A 20,809-nucleotide genomic window follows, 5' to 3' on the forward strand; every position below is an offset into this window, starting at 1 on the left:
CTTGGTTAGGCTGCACTTGTAGTATCGCCTGCAATTCTGGTCACCACACTACCGGTAGGATGTGGACGCTTTGGAGAGAGTGCAAAGAAGGTTTACCAGGGTGATGCCTGGTCCCAAAGGTATTGGCTATGAGGAGGGATTGAATATACGAGGATTGTTTTCACTGGAAAGATGGAAGTTGAGGGGAGGCCTGATAGAGGTCTACAAAATTATGAAAGGCATAGACAGGGTGGATATTCAGAGGCTTTTTCCCAGGGTGGAAGTGTCAATTACAAGGGGGCACAGGTTCATGGTGAGAGGGAGAAAGTTTAACGGAGATGTGCGGGGGGAAGTTTTTCACGCAGAGAGTGGTGGGTGCCTGGAACGCGCTGCCAGAGGAGGTGGTGGAAACAGGCACATTAGCAACATTTAAGAGGCATTTGGATTGGGTACATGAATAGGGAGGAAATAGAGGGATGCGGACCGAGCAAGGGCAGAAGGTTTCTTTTAGGGCATCATGAACGGCACAGGTTTGTTAGGCTGAAGGGCCTGTTCCTCTGCTTTACTTTCCTTTGTTCTTTGTTCTTTGCATATCCCTTAAAGGCATATTACCAACAACTGGTTCACTAATGTCATTTAGGGAAGGAAACCTGCCATTCCTGCCTATCCTAGGCCTAAAGGTTGGATCTCATGGGATAAAGGGAGAGGTGGCTAGATGGGTGGAGAACTGGCTTGGTCACAGAAGACAGAGGGTGATAGTGGAAGGATCTTTTTCCGGCTGGAGGCCTGTGACTAGTGGTGTTCCGCAGGGCTCTGTATTGGGACCTCTGCTGTTTGTGATTTATATAAACGATCTGGAAGAAGGTGTAACTGGGGTGATCAGTAAGTTTGCGAACGACACAAAATTGGCAGGACTTGCAGATAGTGAGGAGCATTGTCAGAGGCTACAGAACGATAGATAGGCTGGAAATTTGGGCAAAGAAATGGCAGATGGAGTTCACTCCTGATAAATGCGAAGTGATGCATTTTGGTAGAAATAATGTAGGGAGGAGCTATACGATAAATGGCAGAATCATAAAGGGTGTAGATACGCAGAGGGACCTGGGTGTGCAAGTCCACAGATCCTTGAAGGTGACGTCACAGGTGGAGAAGGTGGTGAAGAAGGCATATGACATGCTTGCCTTTATAGGACGGGGCATAGAGTATAAGAGTTGGGGTCTGATGTTGCAGATGTACAGAACGTTGGTTCGGCCGCATTTGGAATACTGCGTCCAGTTCTGGTCGCCACACTACCAGAAGGACGTGGAGGCTTTGGAGAGAGTACAGAGGAGGTTTACCAGGATGTTGCCTGGTATGGAGGGGCTTAGTTATGAGGAGAGATTGGGTAAACTGGGGTTGTTCTCCCTGGAAAGACGGAGGATGAGGGGAGACTTAACAGAGGTGTATAAAATTATGAAAGGCATAGATCGGGTGAATGGTGGGAAGCTTTTCCCCAGGTCGGTGGTGATGTTCACGAGGGGTCATAGGTTCAAGGTGAAGGGGGGGAGGTTTAACACAGATATCAGAAGGACATATTTTACACAGAGGGTGGTGGGGGCCTGGAATGCGCTGCCAGGCAAGGTGGTGGAGGCGGACACACTGGGAACATTTAAGACTTATCTAGATAGCCACATGAACGGAGTGGGAATGGAGGGATACAAAAGAATGGTCTAGTTTGGACCAGGGAGCGGCACGGGCTTGGAGGGCCGAAGGGCCTGTTCCTGTGCTGTATTGTTCTTTGTTCTATATGTGACTCCTATTCCACACCAACGCAATTGACTCGCCAATGCCTACTGGAGTAACTTAGAAAGCCACTCAGTTGTGTTAACTGTGGTTCAAGAAGGTGGCTCAACGTCACCTTCTTAGGGTGACTTGTGATGGGCAATAAGTGCCCACCTTGCCAGCACCCACACTCTCCCCCCAAGGGCGGCACGGTAGCGCAGTGGTTAGCACTGCTGCTTCACAGCTCCAGGGTCCCGGGTTCGATTCCCAGCTCGGGTCACTGTCTGTGTGGAGTTTGCACATTCTCCTCGTGTCTGCGTGGGTCTGCATGGGTTTCCTCACACAGTCCAAAGATGTGCGGGTTAGGTTGATTGGCCAGGTTAAAAATTGCCCCTTAGAGTCCTAAGATGCGCAGGTGAGAGGGATTAGCGGGTAAATATGTGGGGGTAGGGCCTGGGTGGGATTGTGGTCGGTGCAGACTCGATGGGCCGAATGGCCCTCTTCTGCACTGTAGGGTTTTTATGATTTCGAAGTATGAATTTTAGAAAATACTTCAGGAGCGGACAGTGATGGCACAATAATTTACGAAAGATGAGACAACTTCAGTTTGTTCCAGTGTCGAGCTTTCTGAATCAAGCATTGATTCTGGAAAGAATGGAAAATGCTGGCTAGTATTTCCAAGCTTGCGCTGCCAACTGGAATCCTTACCCTTTGAGCATGGATGTTGGGAATGCTGCTCTGATTTCCCCATATGTGGGGCCTCCTGGAAAACTCAAAGTAAAGTTAATTTATTAGTCACAATAACACTACATTAACACTGCAATGAAGTTACTGTGAAATTCCCCTCGTTGCCACAGTCCGACAGGTCAATGCACCTAACCAGACGTCTTTCAGACTGTGGGAGGAAACTGGAGCACCCGGAGGAAACCCACGCAGACACGGGGAGAATGTGCAAACTCCACACAGACAGTGACCCAAGCCAGGAACCGAACCCAGGTCCTTGGTGCTGTGAAGCAGCTGTGCTAATCACTGTTAGCATTCCTCCTTCTCTCCTCCTTCTCCTCCTTCTCTCCTCCTTCTCCTCTCTCGCAGCCCAAGTGAAAATGATTAAGCCCTTGCTTCCTAAAGGAAGATAGACTTGAGAACACTGTGGATGTAACTTAAATCATTACAGATGAGCTTACTACAAAGGTAGTGTGAAAACCCAAACCAGCAGCAACTCCTTTTCAAACTTCATTGGGAATACAGTATCAGAAAGCATAACACAAATACAATTAAATTAGATATATGCAAACACCAAAGGCACAAAAAAATCAAGACTTTAGAATTCAATAAGCAAATCGATGGGCGAGTAAGAATAAATTCCACACTCTATCTTTTCCTTCTTCCCTGTGTATTCTATGAATGGTATGCTTTATCTGTATAGCGTGAAAGAAACATTACTTTTCACTCTATCCCAAAACAGATGACAATAATAAATCAAATCACGGTGGCACAGTGGTTAGCACTGCTGCTTTACAGCGCCAGGGACCAGGTTCGATTCCCAGCTTGGGTCACTGTCTGTATGGAGTTTGCACATTCTCCCTGTGTCTGCGTGGGTTTCTTCCGAGTGCTCCGGTTTCCTCCCACAGTACAAAGACGTGCTGGTTAGGGTGCGTTGGCCATGCTAAATTCTCCCTCAGTGTAGTCGAACAGGTGCCGGAGTGTGGCAACTAGGGGATTTTCACAGTAACTTCATTGCAGTGTTAATGTAAGACTACTTGTGACAAATAAATAAACTTTTAAAAAACTTCCTTAAATCAAATCAAGTGACATTTCAGTTGAATGCCTTGAGATAAAGTGGAAAGAAAGACATTTCTTTGGTGCCTTACACGATCTCTGGACAATCTAAAGCATTTCACAACCAATGAAGCACTCACGGTTGTAATATATATATCAAACAGTCGGTTATATTGTGTCAGCAAGGTCCCACAATCTCCAATGTGAGGAAGGCCCAAATAATATTTCAACAATAACCAAAAGAGAAAACGCTGGAAAATCTCAGCAGGTCTGGCAGCATCTGTAAGGAGGGAAAAGAGCTGACGTTTCGAATCCAGATGACCCTTTGTCAAAAGATTCCAGCATTCGTAGTATTTCAACAATGTTAATTGAGGGATAAATATTGACCAGAATTCCATTACTCTTCTTCACCTGGGAGTTAAGGCACAGGCTTGAATTAATGGCCCGGATCTTCCAGTTTCGGAATTGTCAGACACCGGATGTACCCATCGCAATCCCCATGATATGGATTGGGACCCCTTGTAAGTCCTGAAGCGTTGACTCCATGTGAATTGCGCTGGAAGTTTGTACTTTTCCTGGAAAATTCCACTGTTCCTCAGAACGCTTTGGGAAGGTCTTCAACTCTGACTGAGAGCTGGATACGTCGACAATACTGAATGACTCACCTGAAAAATGACCCAGGAAGTGTTAGATAGAAAAATCATTGTCTTACTCTCAGATAACTGTACAATAGAAACACTCGGTTCCCGCCTTAACCCTGCCCCCTTGACGACCCTCACCACCTCCTTCCCCAATTTTCCCCTGACCCGACCCAACCAGGTTGCCAGACTCCTCTCCAATCCCCTGACTCCTCCCCAACCCGACTGCCCATATTTCCACTGACCCCACCTGATCCAACCTCTTTGTTAATAGAATCCATACTGGTTGGTGAAGTCAAAACCAAAACACAGAGATTTTCTTTACTGAGAGAGTTTGTTGATTTCATTCAGTCTGATATCTATCTTCCAACACCCTTGACGGCCCACTGTCCCCTATTTATATATGATCAAAGTACTTCATTAAACGATGCCCTTCTCCCATGTATCTTAACCATATAAACAATATATTTAACATACTATTAACACTCACCACCCGATTCCCACCAATCCACCAATTCCCCCCCAACTCCTCAACTCACTCTGACACATCTCCTACCATCCAATTACCCCCACCCCCATCAATCTGACCTGACCAGTCATTACCACCTCACTCCCCCCCCCCGATCACCTCACACTGCCGAACTTGCGCCGCCCTCTCCACCTGCCACCCTCCCCATCAAGCCACCTGCTACCCTACCATTCTACCCAAATACCACCCTACCCATCTGCTGCCCTACCTGCCTATCGCCTCATCTGCCTGTCACCCTACCACCTTACCCATTTACCTCACCCATGCTAATCCCTCACCCACTCACCAATTCACTAACAAACTGAAAAGCTGTTTAATTGCCCCCAAAGCTTTGTGGTATGTTAGTGGGCACTTACCAGCTTATGAGATCTTGAGCAGTAAAAAGGGGGCATGGCTTGTCTCCGCTTGATGATCCGCCACAATGATTTCAGGTACGGTGGCACAGTGGTTAGCACTGCTGCCTCACAATGCCAGGGACCCGGGTTCAATTCCGGCCTTGGATCACTGTCTGTGTGGAATTTGCACATTCTCCCTGTGTCTGCGTGGGTTTCCTCCGGGTGCTCCGGTTTCCACCCACAGTCCAAAAGATGTGCGGGTTAGGTTGATTGGCCATGCTCAATTGCCCCTTAGTGTCAGGGGGGTTAACAGGGTAAATGGGTAGGGTTATGGGGATAGAGCCTGGGTGGGATTGTTGTCAGTGCAGGCTCGATGGGCTGAATGGTCTCCTTCTGCACTGTAGGGTTTCTATCATTCCATCTATCTATCAGTTCTGGAGAATCCAGGAAGGCGGAGTTCTGGTGCAGTGCAGGAAATCAAGAGCAGAGTGGTAACCCGACGGTAATTGTCAGTCCTCAGAGATTCGGGCCTACATCTCATCAGAAGATAAGGAGTCTTGTCATAACTTCATCATTTTAAAAATGAATGCCTGAGCAATTTTGTGCTTGGTAACATTTATAACACATTGATAAAGCTTCAAATTAATCAGATTTCAGATCATTCTCCTTAAAAAAATGGGAAATGACGAATTGTAACACATGGATGACCCAGCCAAAGATTCAGAAAATTACAGTGATAGTTTTGATGAGATAAACACAAGATAAAATATGGATGTTTCATAGGATACCCGGATTAGAGTGGAATCCTGATTTTTTACGGGCTCTGACAGAAAGAGAATGGGTTGAGCAATGCTCTCAGGGGAAGTCTTTGATTAAATCGGAGAGAAAAATGATTTCAGGCAAAGCACAGTTATGACTGGGGATAGGTTGGCACCAAAAAATGTATTATTGTCGTTTGTTCCAGTACATTCATCACAGAGAATTTACTACGATAGCTTTTGTACCATACCATTAAAATGTATTATAAATCTGTGAAATGGTTCTGGATTCAGAGGCTTCGGTCCAGGGCAGTGGTGGTGTGAAAGTGAATATATGGCGAACCTTGTGCAGAGCTTGCGCTAGTTATGTGTTTAACTTCCGAACAATGGTCATGTGTAACGTGCACTAAGACATGACAAACAAAAGAAACACACACACACACACGCAGTCACACACACACAGTCACACACATGCACACACACGCACACAAACACACTCACACATACACACACACAACACAGTCATGCAGATTCACACACTTACAACCACATACACTATCACACGTACACACACAGTCATACATACACATGCGTACACACAACACAGTCATACAGACGCACACACTTATACAGCCACACACAGAGTCACATGTACACACACACATGTACCTACATACATGCAAACACACACGTGCGCACACACACGCATACTCACGCACACACGCATGCACACACACACTCACTCACACGCACACACACTCACACGCACACACACACTCACTCACACGCACACTCACACGCTCACACACACACACACACACACACTCACACACACACTCACTCACACGCACACACACACTCACTCACATGCACACACACTCACACGCACACACACTCACTCACACACACTCAAAGACAGCCTATGTGGACAATGTTATAATTGTGAAGAGATAGGCAAATGCATTTTTTGCCATTTCAAGAGGTGCATCTCTTTTTATACTTTCCTTTTGTAAGTACCATGCCTGCGGGTAAAATTGAAGGAGGCAAAAGGGTATTTGTAGCTATAGTGCACGTTGGGCCTTGGGATGTGGACTGCCCCTTTCAGAATAAGGGTCAGGTGACCCCTGGGCTATTAGCTCTGTCCAGTGTGGGACTCTGTCTGGACAGTCTTGGACTTGACTGTCAATGAGTGCACACCTTCAATAAACAGCTCCCAGTATTGATGTATTCAGATCTATTTTGTGATTCTTTATGCTCCCTCGTCCACAGGGGCATATATAATAATAGTCACTGTGCTTAACGTATCAGTACATGTATCTGCTTTAACATAACAAGGGGAGGTGGTGGTGTAGCGGTGTTGCAGCTGGACTAATAACCCAGAGGTCCAGGTTTTGAATCCCACATTGCTGAGGATCTGGAGTCACATATCGGCCAAACGGGGTAAGGAGAGGGGACTTCCTCCCCTAAAGGGACATTAGTGAAGCAGGTGGGGTTTTCTAACAATGGTTTCATGGCCATCAGTAGACTTTCAACCTCCGGATTTAAACTGAATTCAAATTTCACCATTTGCTATGGCGGGATTCGAAACCTGGACCTCTGGATTATTAGCGATGCCGGAAGAGTGACTGACAACTGCAGCAATGGAGCCTGTTTCTTTAAGAAAGAAAGCAAGGGAGAAAGTGGGAAAGATGTTTTTTAAACACTCAGCTGTACTGCGGGCCAACACATTGACTTTGTTGTTGCGCCACATCCGTTTTCAATGAGGTAACAGGAATAGACTGCTTGTAGATCATTGCTTAAATAATGAATCACAGGAGAAAAATGTACAATGTAAGGTTTGTGGTGTAATTGTGGAAGGAGAGGGTGATAGAGTGAAAAAATATCCCCACATGGGCTGTTGGCTTTCCCTCGATTGTAGCAATAATTTAGTGGGCAACATAATTTAGCTCATCATGTGGGCCACATACGAAGAAACTCTTTGAATTCAGTGTTGAAGGGAGAGTTTGCAACAGTAGATCTCAGGGTGAGGATCCAAGCTTGTACTGTGGAGTGCTTCCCCTGCTGGCTTGCTGCTGTCAGAGTACTGCTGAAAGTTTCTGCATGTGAAGATATATGGGAGGGTGTTGCGATAGCACGGACCTGTCCGTGCCCGTTACATACAGATAACTGGAAGGACAGACTCGGAAAACTTCAGTGCTTGAAAACCGGTCAGATGGAATTAACACCAAGATTTGTGATTAGGAGCCACCAAAAGTCTGGGATCACCCCAGCTTGTGTCCAAATGTGGTCAAAATTACTCACTGCAATTCTGCTCATACATTGAAGTGTGAATGTGTGTGTGTCTCCAGAATTTCCATCTGCTGAAAGTCGGCACGGTGGCACAGTGGTTAACACTGCTGCCTCACAGCGCCAGGGACCCGGGTTCAATTCCGGCCTCGGGTCACTGTCTGTGTGGAGTTTGCACTTTCTCTCCGTGTGTGCGTGGATTTCCTCCGGGTGCTCCGGTTTCCTCTCACACTGCAGAGATGTGCAGATTAGGTGGATTAGCCATGATTGGCCCCTGTGTGTCTGGGGGATTAGGGGGGTAAATATGTGGAGTTACGGAGATAGGGCCTGGGTGGGATTGTTGTTGGTGCAGGGCCGGATGGCCTCCTTCTGTAGGGATTCTCTGAAAGGGAAGTTAGAATATAGAATCCCTACAAAACTGACGTTTCTCTCTGGAGTGACACTCTGCCACAAATAATCAAGGGGGTGTGTTTCACGCCTTCACACATGGAGGCAGGGCTTAAACATGCTGGCAAAACCCAGATGCACGGAGACCAGGGCGCCATCTTTTAGGGATTGAGGCACCCAGTTCTGGTCGCCACACTGCCAAAAGGATGTGGAGGCTTTAGAGAGAGTGCAGAGGAGGTTTATCAGGATGTTGCCTGGTATGGAAGGGCTTAGTTATGAGGAGAGATTGGGTAAACTGGGGTTGTTCTCACTGGAAAGACAGAGGATGAGGGGTAATCTAATAGAGGTGTATAAAATTATGAAAGGCATAGATAGGGTGAACGGTGGGAAGCTTTTTCCCAGGTCGGTGGTGACGTTCACGAGGGGTCATAGGTTCAAGGTGAGGGGGGGAGGTTTAACACGGATATCAGAAGGACGTATTTTACACGGAGGGTGGGGGGGGCCTGGAATGCGCTGCCGGGCAAGGTGGTGCAGGTGGACACACTGGGAACATTTAAGACTTATCTAGATAGCCACATGAATGGAGGGATACAAAAGAATGGTCTAGTTTGGACCAGGGAGTGGCGCGGGCTTGGAGGGCCGAAGGACCTGTTCCTGTGCTGTATTGTTCTTTGTTCTTTGAGAGAATGGATGCTGGGGGGGATGTTTCCTTTTTGGTGAATCCCGATCTAGGGACACGCTTTAAAAACAAGACATCTCCCATTTCTCTAAGCAAGCCGTCAGGCTGTCGAATTCTCCTCCCCGGGGGCAGTGAAGAGAGTCTGGGTCATTGAACCTATTGAAGTGTGCGTTAGCTAGATCAACACGGGATTCAAGCGTTAAGGGACGGAGGAGACAGGAATGTGGAGTTGAGACCGCATTCAGGTCAACCATGGTCTTACTGAATGACGGAGTACGCTCAAGGAGTCAAGTGGCTTCTTCCTGCTTCGAATTCTTTTGCATTTGTTGAGTCTGACTTGAGTTCCCAAGTTGAACGGGTATTCCCATTTTGTTCAAATACACCTCCTGGATTTCGGTGGTAGCCATGTTGTGGAGATGCCGGCGTTGGACTGTGGTGGGCACAGTAAGAAGTCTCACAACACCAGGTTAAAGTTCAACATGTTTCTTTGGAATCACGAGCTTTTGGAGCGCTGCTCCTTCATCAGGTGGATCCTGTTTGACTAACCATTCATGATGTTACTTCTTTCCCCACAGAGTGACGTGTGGTCTTTGGGAATCACGGCGATTGAAATGGCGGAAGGGGCCCCTCGTAAGTAATATTTCTCAGCTGGTATTTAATGGCTGGTAGGTAATTTTGGGTTTACATGGCCAATGAAAGGCTCGTGTGGGTTTATAACACTTCACATTAGGCTGACGTTACTCAGTGACTATTTTATATTTATGGCCCTTGTTTTGGACTTGCCCACAAGTGAAATAATGACGCAGGTCTTCTGGTCAGCAATGATGCTGAAGATTATCACTGCTGATTGTGAGGATAACTGCAACCTTACATTTCTGCATCTTTACAGCTGTGTCTTCCTGTTCTTGCTGCAATAGCGATGCTGGAGGGCAGTAATTCACCGAGCAAAGAGCAGTGGCCGAGACAACATTTTCTACCAAGACAGCTGCCATTTTCATTTGCACTTTTAAATGTCTGAAAGGATGGTCGCGAGATCGCGAGGGAGCGAGAATGTGAACGAGACAGCAGGAGTGCAGGCGAGAGAGCAGGAGTGCGGCCGAGAGAGCAGGAGTGTGGCGAGGGAGCAGGAGTGCTGACGAGAGAGCAGGAGTGCAGGCGAGAGAGCAGGAGTGCGGACAAGAGAGCGAGAGTGTGGGTGAGAGAGTGAGAGTGTGGGTGAGAGAGCGGAAATGCGGGCAAGAGAGCGAGAGTGTGGGTGAGAGAGCGGGAGTGCGGGTGAGAGAGCGGGAGTGCGGGCGAGAGAGCGAGAGTGTGGGTGAGAGAGCAGGAGTGCAGGCGAGAGAGCAGGAGTGTGGGTGAGAGAGCAGGAGTGCTGACGAGAGAGCGGGAGTGCGGACAAGAGAGCGAGAGTGTGGGTGAGAGAGTGAGAGTGTGGGTGAGAGAGCGGGAGTGCGGGTGAGAGAGCGGGAGTGCGGGCAAGAGAGCGAGAGTGTGGGTGAGAGAGCGGGAGTGCGGGTGAGAGAGCGGGAGTGCGGGTGAGAGAGCGGGAGTGCAGGTGAGAGAGCGGGAGTGCGGGTGAGAGAGTGGGAGTGCGGGTGAGAGAGCAGGAGTGCGGGTGAGAGAGCGGGAGTGCGGGTGAGAGAGCGGGAGTGCGGGTGAGAGAGCAGGAGTGCGGGTGAGAGAGCAGGAGTGCGGGTGAGAGAGCGGGAGTGCGGGTGAGAGAGCGGGAGTGCGGGTGAGAGAGTGGGAGTGCGGGTGAGAGAGCAGGAGTGCGGGTGAGAGAGCGGGAGTGCGGGTGAGAGAGCGGGAGTGCAGGCATGAGAGCAAGAGTGTGAGTGAGAGAGCAGGGAAGTGGGTGATAGCGCGGGCAAGGGAGCATGAGTGCGAGCAAGTGAGAGCGTAAGCGAGTGAGTGAGTGAGAGAGTGAGTTAGCAAGAGAGCGGGTGAGGGAGTGAGAGAGCTGATGAGGGAGCAAGAGTGCACATGAGAGAGCAGACAAGTGGGTGAGAGTTCAGGCGAGGGAGCGAGAGAATGGGCAAAGAAGTGAGAAAGCAGGCGAACGAGTGAGTGACTAAACGAGAGCGCGGGTGAGGAAGTGAGAGAGCAGACGAGGGATCAAGGGAGTGGGCGAGGGAATGAGAACACAGGCAAGGGATCGAGGGAGTCGGTGAAGGAGCGAGGGAGTGGGCAAGGGAGTGAGAGCATATGAGCGAGGGTGAGGGGTGGGTGAGGAGTCGAGCTTACCTTCTCATCCCACTGATCGTTCGTGCCTGACTTCTCACCTCTTGTGATCTTACCGGGCCCAGATATCCGGCGAGGTCAGCTTCGCAACCTTCCCAACTGGGAGGCTGATCTCAGTATGTAAATCCATGTTAATGTGGATTTAAATATCATTATCATTATCATATCATTAGTGAGACTGGGACGCTATCGTCCGGGCTCACTCACGACAGTTTTTTTAACCTAAAAAAATTTTATTTATTCGTGTCACAAGTAGGTTTACATTAACACTGCAATGAAGTTACTATGAAAATCCCCCAGTCGCTACACTCCGGCGCCTGTTCGGGTACACTGAGGGAGAATTTAGCATGGCCAATGCACCTAACCAGCACGTCTTTGGACTGTGGGAGAAAACTGAAGCACCCGGAGGAAACCCATGTAGACACGGGGACAATGTGCAGACTCTGCACAGACAGTGACCCAAGCCGGGAATCGAACCCGGGTCCCTGGTGCTGTGAGGTAGCAGTGCTAATCACTGTGCTACCATGCCACCATTAGTGGACTTGCCAATGAAGATCCTCACCAGTGAGGATCATGTATAATTCCCATCAACGGGGACCAGACGTGATGGACCGGAGGCCATGGAGACACATCAGGAGGTCGGGGGCAGGGGCCCTTTGGGGTGGGTGGGGTGCAATATCCAGGGAGGTGGGGGACAGATCGGCTGGAGAGACTAGTGATTGTGATGGGGGGGGGGGGCGTGGAGATGGGCGATATCCAGTGGGGGGAATTGACTGTTGCACAGATCACAGAGATCTGTGCATACGCAATTGTGTCCTCTAGTGTAAGCAGCCAGCTTTCTGACGTGCTTAGGTCCTGACCCTTCCCCTATTGGCAGGAAACAGATTGTACATCTCTTCTTGCACAGTGGTGCAAGATTGCATTTTCAACCTTTGGCAAAGAATATATCTGAAGCTCTCCCGTTTTCAAGCTCATTTGGCACTTAGAATCTTTTGGTAAGATTGCCCCCTCGGTGTTTGGGGCATGGACAGTTGGGTCAGGGGTGAGCAGCTGGGTCAGGGGAATGAGCAGTCAACAAGGGATGGAGTGAGCTGTTGGTTTAGAAGGGATGGACATTAGAGTTGGGTGGCCAACGTGGAGAATATTGCAGTGTGTTCCACTATTCATGACTGATTTGAACCAGGAACTAAACACTGAAACAAGACTGGGGCAAGTATTTGGATGTGTGTGGTGAACCATTGTTGGTTACCACCAGGAGTGCTGAGCCATGGTTTGGCCAGCACTATGAGTCTGTAGATATGTTACTGTTGGGGTTAGGGTTGGGCTGTTCTACCTGTTAGTTTAGTCCTATGGTACACTCCAGTTGGCTCCGCCTTCCGGGAGAGGTATAAAGGTCACTGCTCTGCCTGGTGACCCTTTAGTCTGGGATTGTATATTGTATATAGTAGCTCCGTCATTGTTGGCAATAAAAGCCTTTATTTCCCGGGTACATCCAGCCTCCCGTGTGATTTATCGCGCATCAATGTGTAACACACAAGTAAACCAAGTCTTTGACACTGAGGTCAGAGACATTCTTGTAGTGTCCCAGACAGTGCAAATCAGTCCATTGGAAGTTTAAGCTTCCCAGGCGAATGTACAGGCCAGTACTTGCAAAGGTCCTACACTGCATCAGCGGGGATATATTAGTGATTGCCCCTGTTGGCATTGGATGATCCAGCCCATATTCTTTACGTCTACCCCATCAAACTCCTCCATAATGTTAATCTCTGCTAGGACAAGTCCATTGTGACTAATGCTCCAGGGGCGGCATGGTAGCACAGTGCATTTCTGCCTCACGGTGCCAGGAACCCAGGTTCGATTCCCAGCTTGAAGTCACTGTCTATGTAGAGTTTGCACATTCCCCCCCTGTCTGCGTGGGTCTCCTCCGGGTGCTCCAGTTTCCTCCCGCAGTCCGAACGACGTGCTGATGAGCCACATTGGCCATGCTAAATTCTCCCTCAGTGTACCCGAACTGGCGCCGGAGTGTGGCGACAGGGGGAATTTTCACGGTAACTTCATTGCAGTGTTAATGTAAGCCTGCTTGTGACTAATAAATTAAAGTTAAACGTCAAATTCATGTTCAACAAGAGATTGGAATGTCCTGAATGTGTTTAATGAAACTTATTCTCCGTGGTATTAACTCATCTTGATTCCAGTCTGTATCCATGTGTACACCAGCTGTACTTTGTGGGGTTTTGAAAGATTTGTCACACTGGAAAAGTCATTAATCGTTTTTGTTGCTCAATGCCTTTTATCCTATTCCAGCACTCTGTGATATGCACCCGATGAGAGCACTTTTTCTTATTCCTCGGAATTCTCCACCCAAGTTGAAATCAAAAAAATGGTAAGACATTGTTGCCTTGGAGTCGGAATCAATCATATCTGTCAATGAGCCTATAGGCTTGAAATGAGCACTGGACTGGGGTGGATGTCAGAAATTAATTCTTCACACAAAGAGTAATGGAAACCTGGAACTTGTGCCCTCAGTGAGCTGCTGAGGCTGGGGGTCGGTTAAAGGTTTCAACATGTTTTCTTGGATGACATATCAGAAACCAAGGAGTGATGATAGGGATCAGCAATGATTGACAGAACAGGTTCGAGGGGCTGAATGGCCAACTCTTGTTCCCATAGTGAATTCTGGGTGAGCTGAAATCAAACTGCTATTTTTTGCCCCAAGAGAAAAATAAGCCAATCTCCCAACCTTACACATTGGAGCGGGATTCTCCGGCCGTTCGCACCAGCGGGATTCTCTGGTCCCGCTGCAGTGAACAGAGATTTGGCTGAGCGCCAAACTCCCCCATCCTTGCTTGCAGTGACAGCAGGGTATGAAAGGCTGGAGAATTGATGGGGGCGGCGGGGGGGAGTGGTGGGGGGGGGGGGAGGTGGCACTGAGGCCTGATAATTAGATGCAAATTTATTGTGATGGGGTTCTTAACCTTCCCGTTATGTCACTGGCAGGGGTTCGGGACAATCACACCGCACATTTACACTGATGTGAAACGCGATGTGGACCTTGCACGGGATTTTCCACTCCCATCACTGATTCCACTCCTCCCCCACCCCACAAAAAAAACAAGAGTGAAAATAACCACCCAACCCCATCCTGCCCCCCTGCAATTTCTCTCCCCACAGATGTTGCCGGACCTGCTGAGTTTTTCCAGAATTTACCGTTTCTACTCAAGATTGTTTAGCTGTTTCCAAGGGTCATTTTTCAAGCAACCTGGAAAAACCTACCCATTAATCGTCAACTTGGCTCAGTTTGTGACACGGTTGCTTTTGTGTTCAAAGAATTTGAAGCCTAGTTCCGTAATCTTGGCTGACAAATCTGTGGGGTGCTGCATTGTTGGGGGTGCAAATTTTCAGAGGAGAACTTAAACCGAGGTCTCATCTGGCTGGTCAGACAGAGAGGAACAATCCCAGTTGAGGGAGAGCAGGGGCACCTCCTGGTGTTTGAGCCAAATTTCCTGTCACAGCCAGCACTCTCAGAAGAAGCAAGCAGACTCACTGTCCATTCTTCTTGTTTGATGGGACCTTGTCACGCATAAAGGTGGCACGGTGGCACAGTGGTTAGCACTGCTGCCTCACAGCACTCGGGACCCCGCTTCAATTCCAGCCTTGGGCGTGTGTGGAGTTTGCATGTTCTCCCCATGTCTGTGTGGGTTTCCTCCGGGTGTTCCGGTTTCCTCCCACAGTCCAAAAATGTGCAGATTAGGTGGTTTTGGGCCAGGCTAAATTGCCTTAGTTTCCAAAGATGTGTAGGCTGGGGGATTAGCGGGGTAAAATAAATGGGGTTACGGGGATAGGGACTGGGTAAGATGCTTAGTTGGAGGGCCAGTGCAGACTCGATGGGCTGAATAGCCTCCTTCTGCGCTGTAGGGATTCTATGATCTGTAATTGGATGTGGCAATTGCTCAAATACCATTTCAAGTTATTCACTGGCTGTAAAGTACGTTTGATACATCCTGGAGACATGATAAGAAGTTTACCTACATGCAAGTTCTTTGCTTCCTTTCATCATTTGTACTGACTACCACCCAAGCCTTACTTTCCAATGATGCACTATTATTTGCTGGAACAGCTGGGCAAGAGTTTTTGTGAAATTCATTGGGCTTTTGTGCTATTATTTACCTCAAGGAAAGGTTGTCACTATTGAATCTGAAGTAGGAAGTTGTCCACGGATATGCTATTTGTTCCTCTCAGTATAGGCAGCTGAAACCAGTTACTGTCTGAGCTTCCTAGTTGCAACCCATACATCAGTGGCAGTGGCTAGATCAGTCACTGCCTACCGCTCACCTTTAACTCCTGCACTCCTTTTGACATGTACAGTCTGGTACCGCATCCATTGACAAGTCTGACTTCATTATAAGTCAGGAAGCAAAACGGATGGGATGCAATGTTTTCTTTAGATTCATTCGTGGGATATGGGCGTCGTTGGCTGGGCCAGCATTTCATAGAATTATAGAATCCCTACAGTGCAGAAGGAGGCCATTTGCCCCATCGAGTCTTCACTGACCACAATCCCACCCAGGCTCTATTCCCATAACCCCACATATTTACCCTGCTAATCCCCCTGACATTAGGGTCAATTTAGCATGGCAAATCAACCTAACCAGCACATCTTTGGACTGTGGGAGGAAACTGGAGCACCCGGAGAAAACCCACGCAGACACAGGGAGAATATGCAGAATCCGCAGAGAATGGTGACCCAAGGCTGGAATTGAACCCGGGTCCCTGACGCTGCGAGGCAACAGTGCTAATCACTGTGCCACTGAGCCGCCCCATCCCTATATTGCCCATCCCTAGTTGCCCTTGAGAAGGCGGTGGTGAGCTGCCTTCTTGAATCGCTGCAGTCCATGTGCTGTGGGTTGACCCACAATGCCGTTAGGAAGGGAATTCCAGGCTTTGACACAGCCACTGCGAAGGAACGACGATGTATTCCCAAGTCAGGACGGTGAGTGGCTTGGAGGGAAACTTGCAGGTGATGGTGTCCCCAGGTACTTGCTGCCCTTGTCCTTCTAGATGGAAATGGTCGTGGGTTTGGAAGATGCTGTCTAAGGATCTTTGGTGAACTGCTGCAGTGCAGTGTGAGGTACAAAGCTGCTTCATGATTAACTGGTGCAGTTCAAGTGAGCAATGAGTATTCCTTGACCTCACTGTGCCATGTCCCAACCTGACTCACATCCTGCAGAGCTTCCTGCACATGGTGAAGCCAATTCATTGCAATGGATCATTCCATCTGATACACTTCTTGCTGAAAGATGATCTCCACTGCTTCCATTTTCTTTCTTTACAATGAAATGCTTGAGTTCCCAGTCCGAAGATAAAAGCCGGCACTGTCAATTTGTCCACAAGTCCCATTGAATTAACTTTCTGTCAGCTTTGCCGTGGCTCTGTGTAAAACACTATCTATCTCTGTCTTAAATACAATCAGTGACCTGGCCTCCACAACTTCCTGTTGCAATGAATTCCACAGATTCACCACCCTCTAGGCTGAAGAAAATCCTCCTCATCTCGGTTCTGAAGAGTCGTCCCTTTACTCTGAGGCTGTGTCCTCGGGTCCCAGTTTCTCCTACTAATGGAAACATCTTCCCCACACCAACTCTACCCAGGCCTTTCAGTATTCTGTAAGTTTCAATGAGATGCCCCCTTATCCTTCCAAATTCCGTCGAGTACAGATCCAGAGTCCTGAGGCAGATGGTTGTGACTTCATGCCCCACACCACGGACTGGTGTATGTAATCTAAACTGAAACTCTATTGCAACACACTGTTGGATGCACTGTGTTTCAGATGAGAAGTTAAACCGAGGCCTGGCTTGCCCTGACCTTTGAACTGGCGGTAAAACATCCCATGGCACTGTTTTTTGGGGAAGAGCCCTGGTCAATTTTCAACCCTCGGCCAACATAGTTGAAAAACATTATCATATTCCATTGAATGGAATCCCGTAGCATCCCTATAGTGCTGAAGGAGGGCATTCGGCCCATCGAGTCTGCACTGAGGAGGGTCTGAGGACTCTGGGTCTGTACTCGATGGAGTTTAGAAGGAGGAATCTTATTGTAATTAACAGAATGCTGAAAGGCCTAGACAGAGTGGACGTGGGGTAGATGTTTCCACGTGGCGCGGTGGCACAGTGGTTAGCACTGCTGCCTCACAGCACCAGGGGCCCGAGTTCAATTCCCAGGCTTGGGTCACTGTGCAGAGTCTGCACATTCTCCCCGTGTCTGCGTGGGTTGCCTCCGGGTGCTGCGGTTTCCTCCCACAGTCCAAAAGTGCTGGTTAGGTGCATTGTCCATGCTAAATTCTCTCTCAGTGTACCCGAACAGGCGCCGGAGTGTGGCGACTAGAGGATTTACTATGATTCTATCAGAAGGAATGAGGTGGGAGTTGAGGTGTTTCTAATGTGTCGGTGCAGACACGATGGGCCGAAGGGCTTCTGCGCTGCATGATTCTACGTTTCTATGATTAGTAGGAGAGACTAGGATCTGAGGGCACAGCCTTTAGTAGTGAGATGAGGAGGAATTTCTTCAGCCAGATGACTGTATGGAATTCATTGCCACAGAAGGCTGTGGAGGCCAGGTCACTGAGTGTATTTAAGACAGAGATAGCTAGGTTCATGATTGGTAAGGGGATCAAGCGGAAAAAGTGGGAGAATGGGGGTTGAGAAACTTATCAGCCATGATTGAATGGCAGAGCAAACTTGAGGGGCTGAATGGCTCAATTCTGCTCCGAAATCTTGTGGTCTTATCACTGTCTCGCAGAGGATCTTACTCAGGCCCTACTCCCGTAACCCCACGTATTTACCCCGTTAATATCCCCCAACCTACACATCTTGGGACACTAAGGGGCAATTTAGCATGGCCAATCCACCCAACCCGCACATCTTAGGAGTGTGGGAGGAAACCGGAGCACCCGGAGGAAACCCACACAGGCACGGGGCCAACATGCAAACGCCACACAGACAGTCACCCGAGGCCGGAATTGAACCCAGTCCCCTGTGAGGCAGCAGTGCTAACCACTGTGCCAGCATATCACCTCTATCATGTTCAGATTACTGTTTACAGGACTTCATTTTTGCCTAAATCAGCAGTTGTTTTATTGGTTGCAAAGTGCTTGAAGGCACCTTGAGGTCTTGAATGGTGTGATATAAATGCAAATATTTTTTTCTTTCCTGCGTTAGCCAATGGGGCATTGCAGTTTTTGGGGTTGGCTAAGTCACACTTCTGTTTTTATTTCCCTGTGAGTCTGTTCCATTTTTACTGTAATCAACAACCGCTGTAAAGATGTAGAGGTGCATCGAGGCCACACTTTCTCTTTTGAAAATGTAATTCGAGTACAGCGATTTCAGGGAGATAGTTTGCCTTGGGGAATTCTTTCTGCCTGAGTCTCTTTCTTAATGATTTCTTTTAATTACTGTTGCTTTTTTTATGGTTATGAATAATAAACTTTAGAGCTAGACTAATCTAAATTTAGAAGTTTAAGATGATGTATAGATTTATTGTATTAATTATGTGGTGCTGGGCATTTAAAGATTGCCTTTTTCTCGTGACTTTTATTAGATAGCTAAATTAAATCATGGGTTTAAATGTGATTTAGATTGAGATTTATACTTGTATTTTCAAATACAGTAGGCAAGACAATCTCTGGCAAAAAAAACCTTGTCTGATAACATGGCTTAATAATAAAACCTGCAAGCTCGTGTCAGCAAATTTATCATTCAAATGTTTGAAGAGTTCATAACAAAAGCTACTTGCCATCGCTTTAACAGAGATACTGAGCTGCATCTTTTAAATCAATGTCTCAATTAAAATAGCAGAGAGAGGAATTTGACACAAATGTTTGTCCAATAGCTGTGTTCAAGATCATTTCTGTACAGAGACTGGAACATAAGGGAGAGGAGTGGGGCCTGCAGATCATAAAGCCTATTTCGCCATTCCATTAGTTCATGGCTGATCAGCATCAACTCAGTTTACCCACCTTAGCTCCATGTCCTATAAAGGTGGCACAGTTGCAGAGTGGTTAGCACTGCTGCCTCAGTGATTCCTGGCTCGAGTCACTGTCTGTGCTGAGTCTGCACGTTCTCCTCCTGTCAAGCAATCCCTCGATTTTAAAGCTCGCATCCTTGTTTTCAAATCCCCCCCACACTCTCATCCTGCCAGATCTCTGTAATTTCTTCCAGCCCTACAATTCTCCAAGATAGCTGCAATCCCCTAACACTGGCCTCTTGAACATCCTCAATTTTGCTAATTGGTACATCGGCGGTTGTACCTTCGGTTACCTAGGCCCCAAGATCTGAAATTCTCTCTGTAAAACTCTCTGACTCTTTACTTTGAGCTCTTGGGGCTAAAGGGTTCAGGGGATATGGGGGGGAAGGCAGGATCAGGATATTATGTTTTGGTGATCAGAACTGTTAAATCTGTCAAAGAACTGTCAAATCAACCAGCTCAAGCCATGATCAAAATGAATGGTGGAGCAGGCTTGAAGGGACAAATGGCCTATTCCTGCTTCTAGTTTCTATGTTACCTCACTTTCTTCCTTAAAGCCACTCTTTAAAATCTACCTGTTTGACCACACCTTTGGCCATCTGATCAAATATTGCTTTATGTGGCATGGTGTCTAATTTTCACAGAATCATAGATAAATCACAGAATCCCTACAAGTGCAGAAGGTGGCCATTTGGCCCAAAGAGTCTGCACCGATAACAATCCCACCCAGGTCCTATCCCAGTAACCCCACATATTTACCCACTAATCCCTCTAACCTACTTATCCCGGGACACTAAGGTGCAATTTAGCATGACCAATGCACCTAACCCGCACATCTTTGGATTGTTGGAGAAAACCGGAGCACCCGGAGGAAATCCACGCAGACACGGGGAGAAAGTGCAAACTCCACACAGACAGTGACCCAAGCCGGGAATTGAATCTGGGTCCCTGGCGCTGTGAGGCAGCAGTGCTAACCACTGTGCCACCGTGCCGCCCGTAATTTTGCTTTATGTCATTACTCCAAAGTGCCTTGGTGTATCTTATATTAACAGCATGGTGTAAATACAAATTAGTCTTATTGTTGTGATCTTCGAACCTCCTGACCTTTACAGGATTACCAGTTGAGCACCATTAGCAGTTGAGTCAAAAGCCCCATTCTTATTTGACATTTGAACCAGACTCCATTTTGAACATTTAGATGGATTTGTTCCTTCGCTTCCTCCACTAAAGTGCCTTACTTTGCCAGACCTTATTTTGCCACAAGAAGCTTGTGAGTGATCCAATCTGTGTGGTAGCTAGCCAACACACTCAGTCAGATCCCATCCATGGCTTACTCCGCAAGTTGAATCTTTTTTCCCCCCTTAGTCTAAAGAAATTGTAGACCTATTTAAAGGAAGATCACAATTGCTATAGAGTGA

At 47.8% G+C, this 20,809-nt stretch overlaps 1 protein-coding gene across 3 annotated transcripts in view; it reads left to right on the plus strand.

Moving 5' to 3' along the window:
• The window catches only part of LOC144493006 (mitogen-activated protein kinase kinase kinase kinase 4), a 307,127-nt gene that overhangs the window by 131,342 nt on the left and 154,976 nt on the right, over positions 1-20,809 (plus strand). For all 3 annotated transcript variants that reach the window (XM_078211781.1, XM_078211782.1, XM_078211783.1), the window contains exons 8-9: positions 9,707-9,761; positions 13,677-13,755. In XM_078211781.1, coding sequence (XP_078067907.1) covers positions 9,707-9,761; positions 13,677-13,755 — 134 coding nt within the window. The remainder of the gene's footprint in view (positions 1-9,706; positions 9,762-13,676; positions 13,756-20,809) is intronic.

Source organism: Mustelus asterias, chromosome 4 (assembly GCF_964213995.1).
Source record: "Mustelus asterias chromosome 4, sMusAst1.hap1.1, whole genome shotgun sequence".
Classification (NCBI taxonomy): Eukaryota; Metazoa; Chordata; class Chondrichthyes; order Carcharhiniformes; family Triakidae; genus Mustelus; species Mustelus asterias.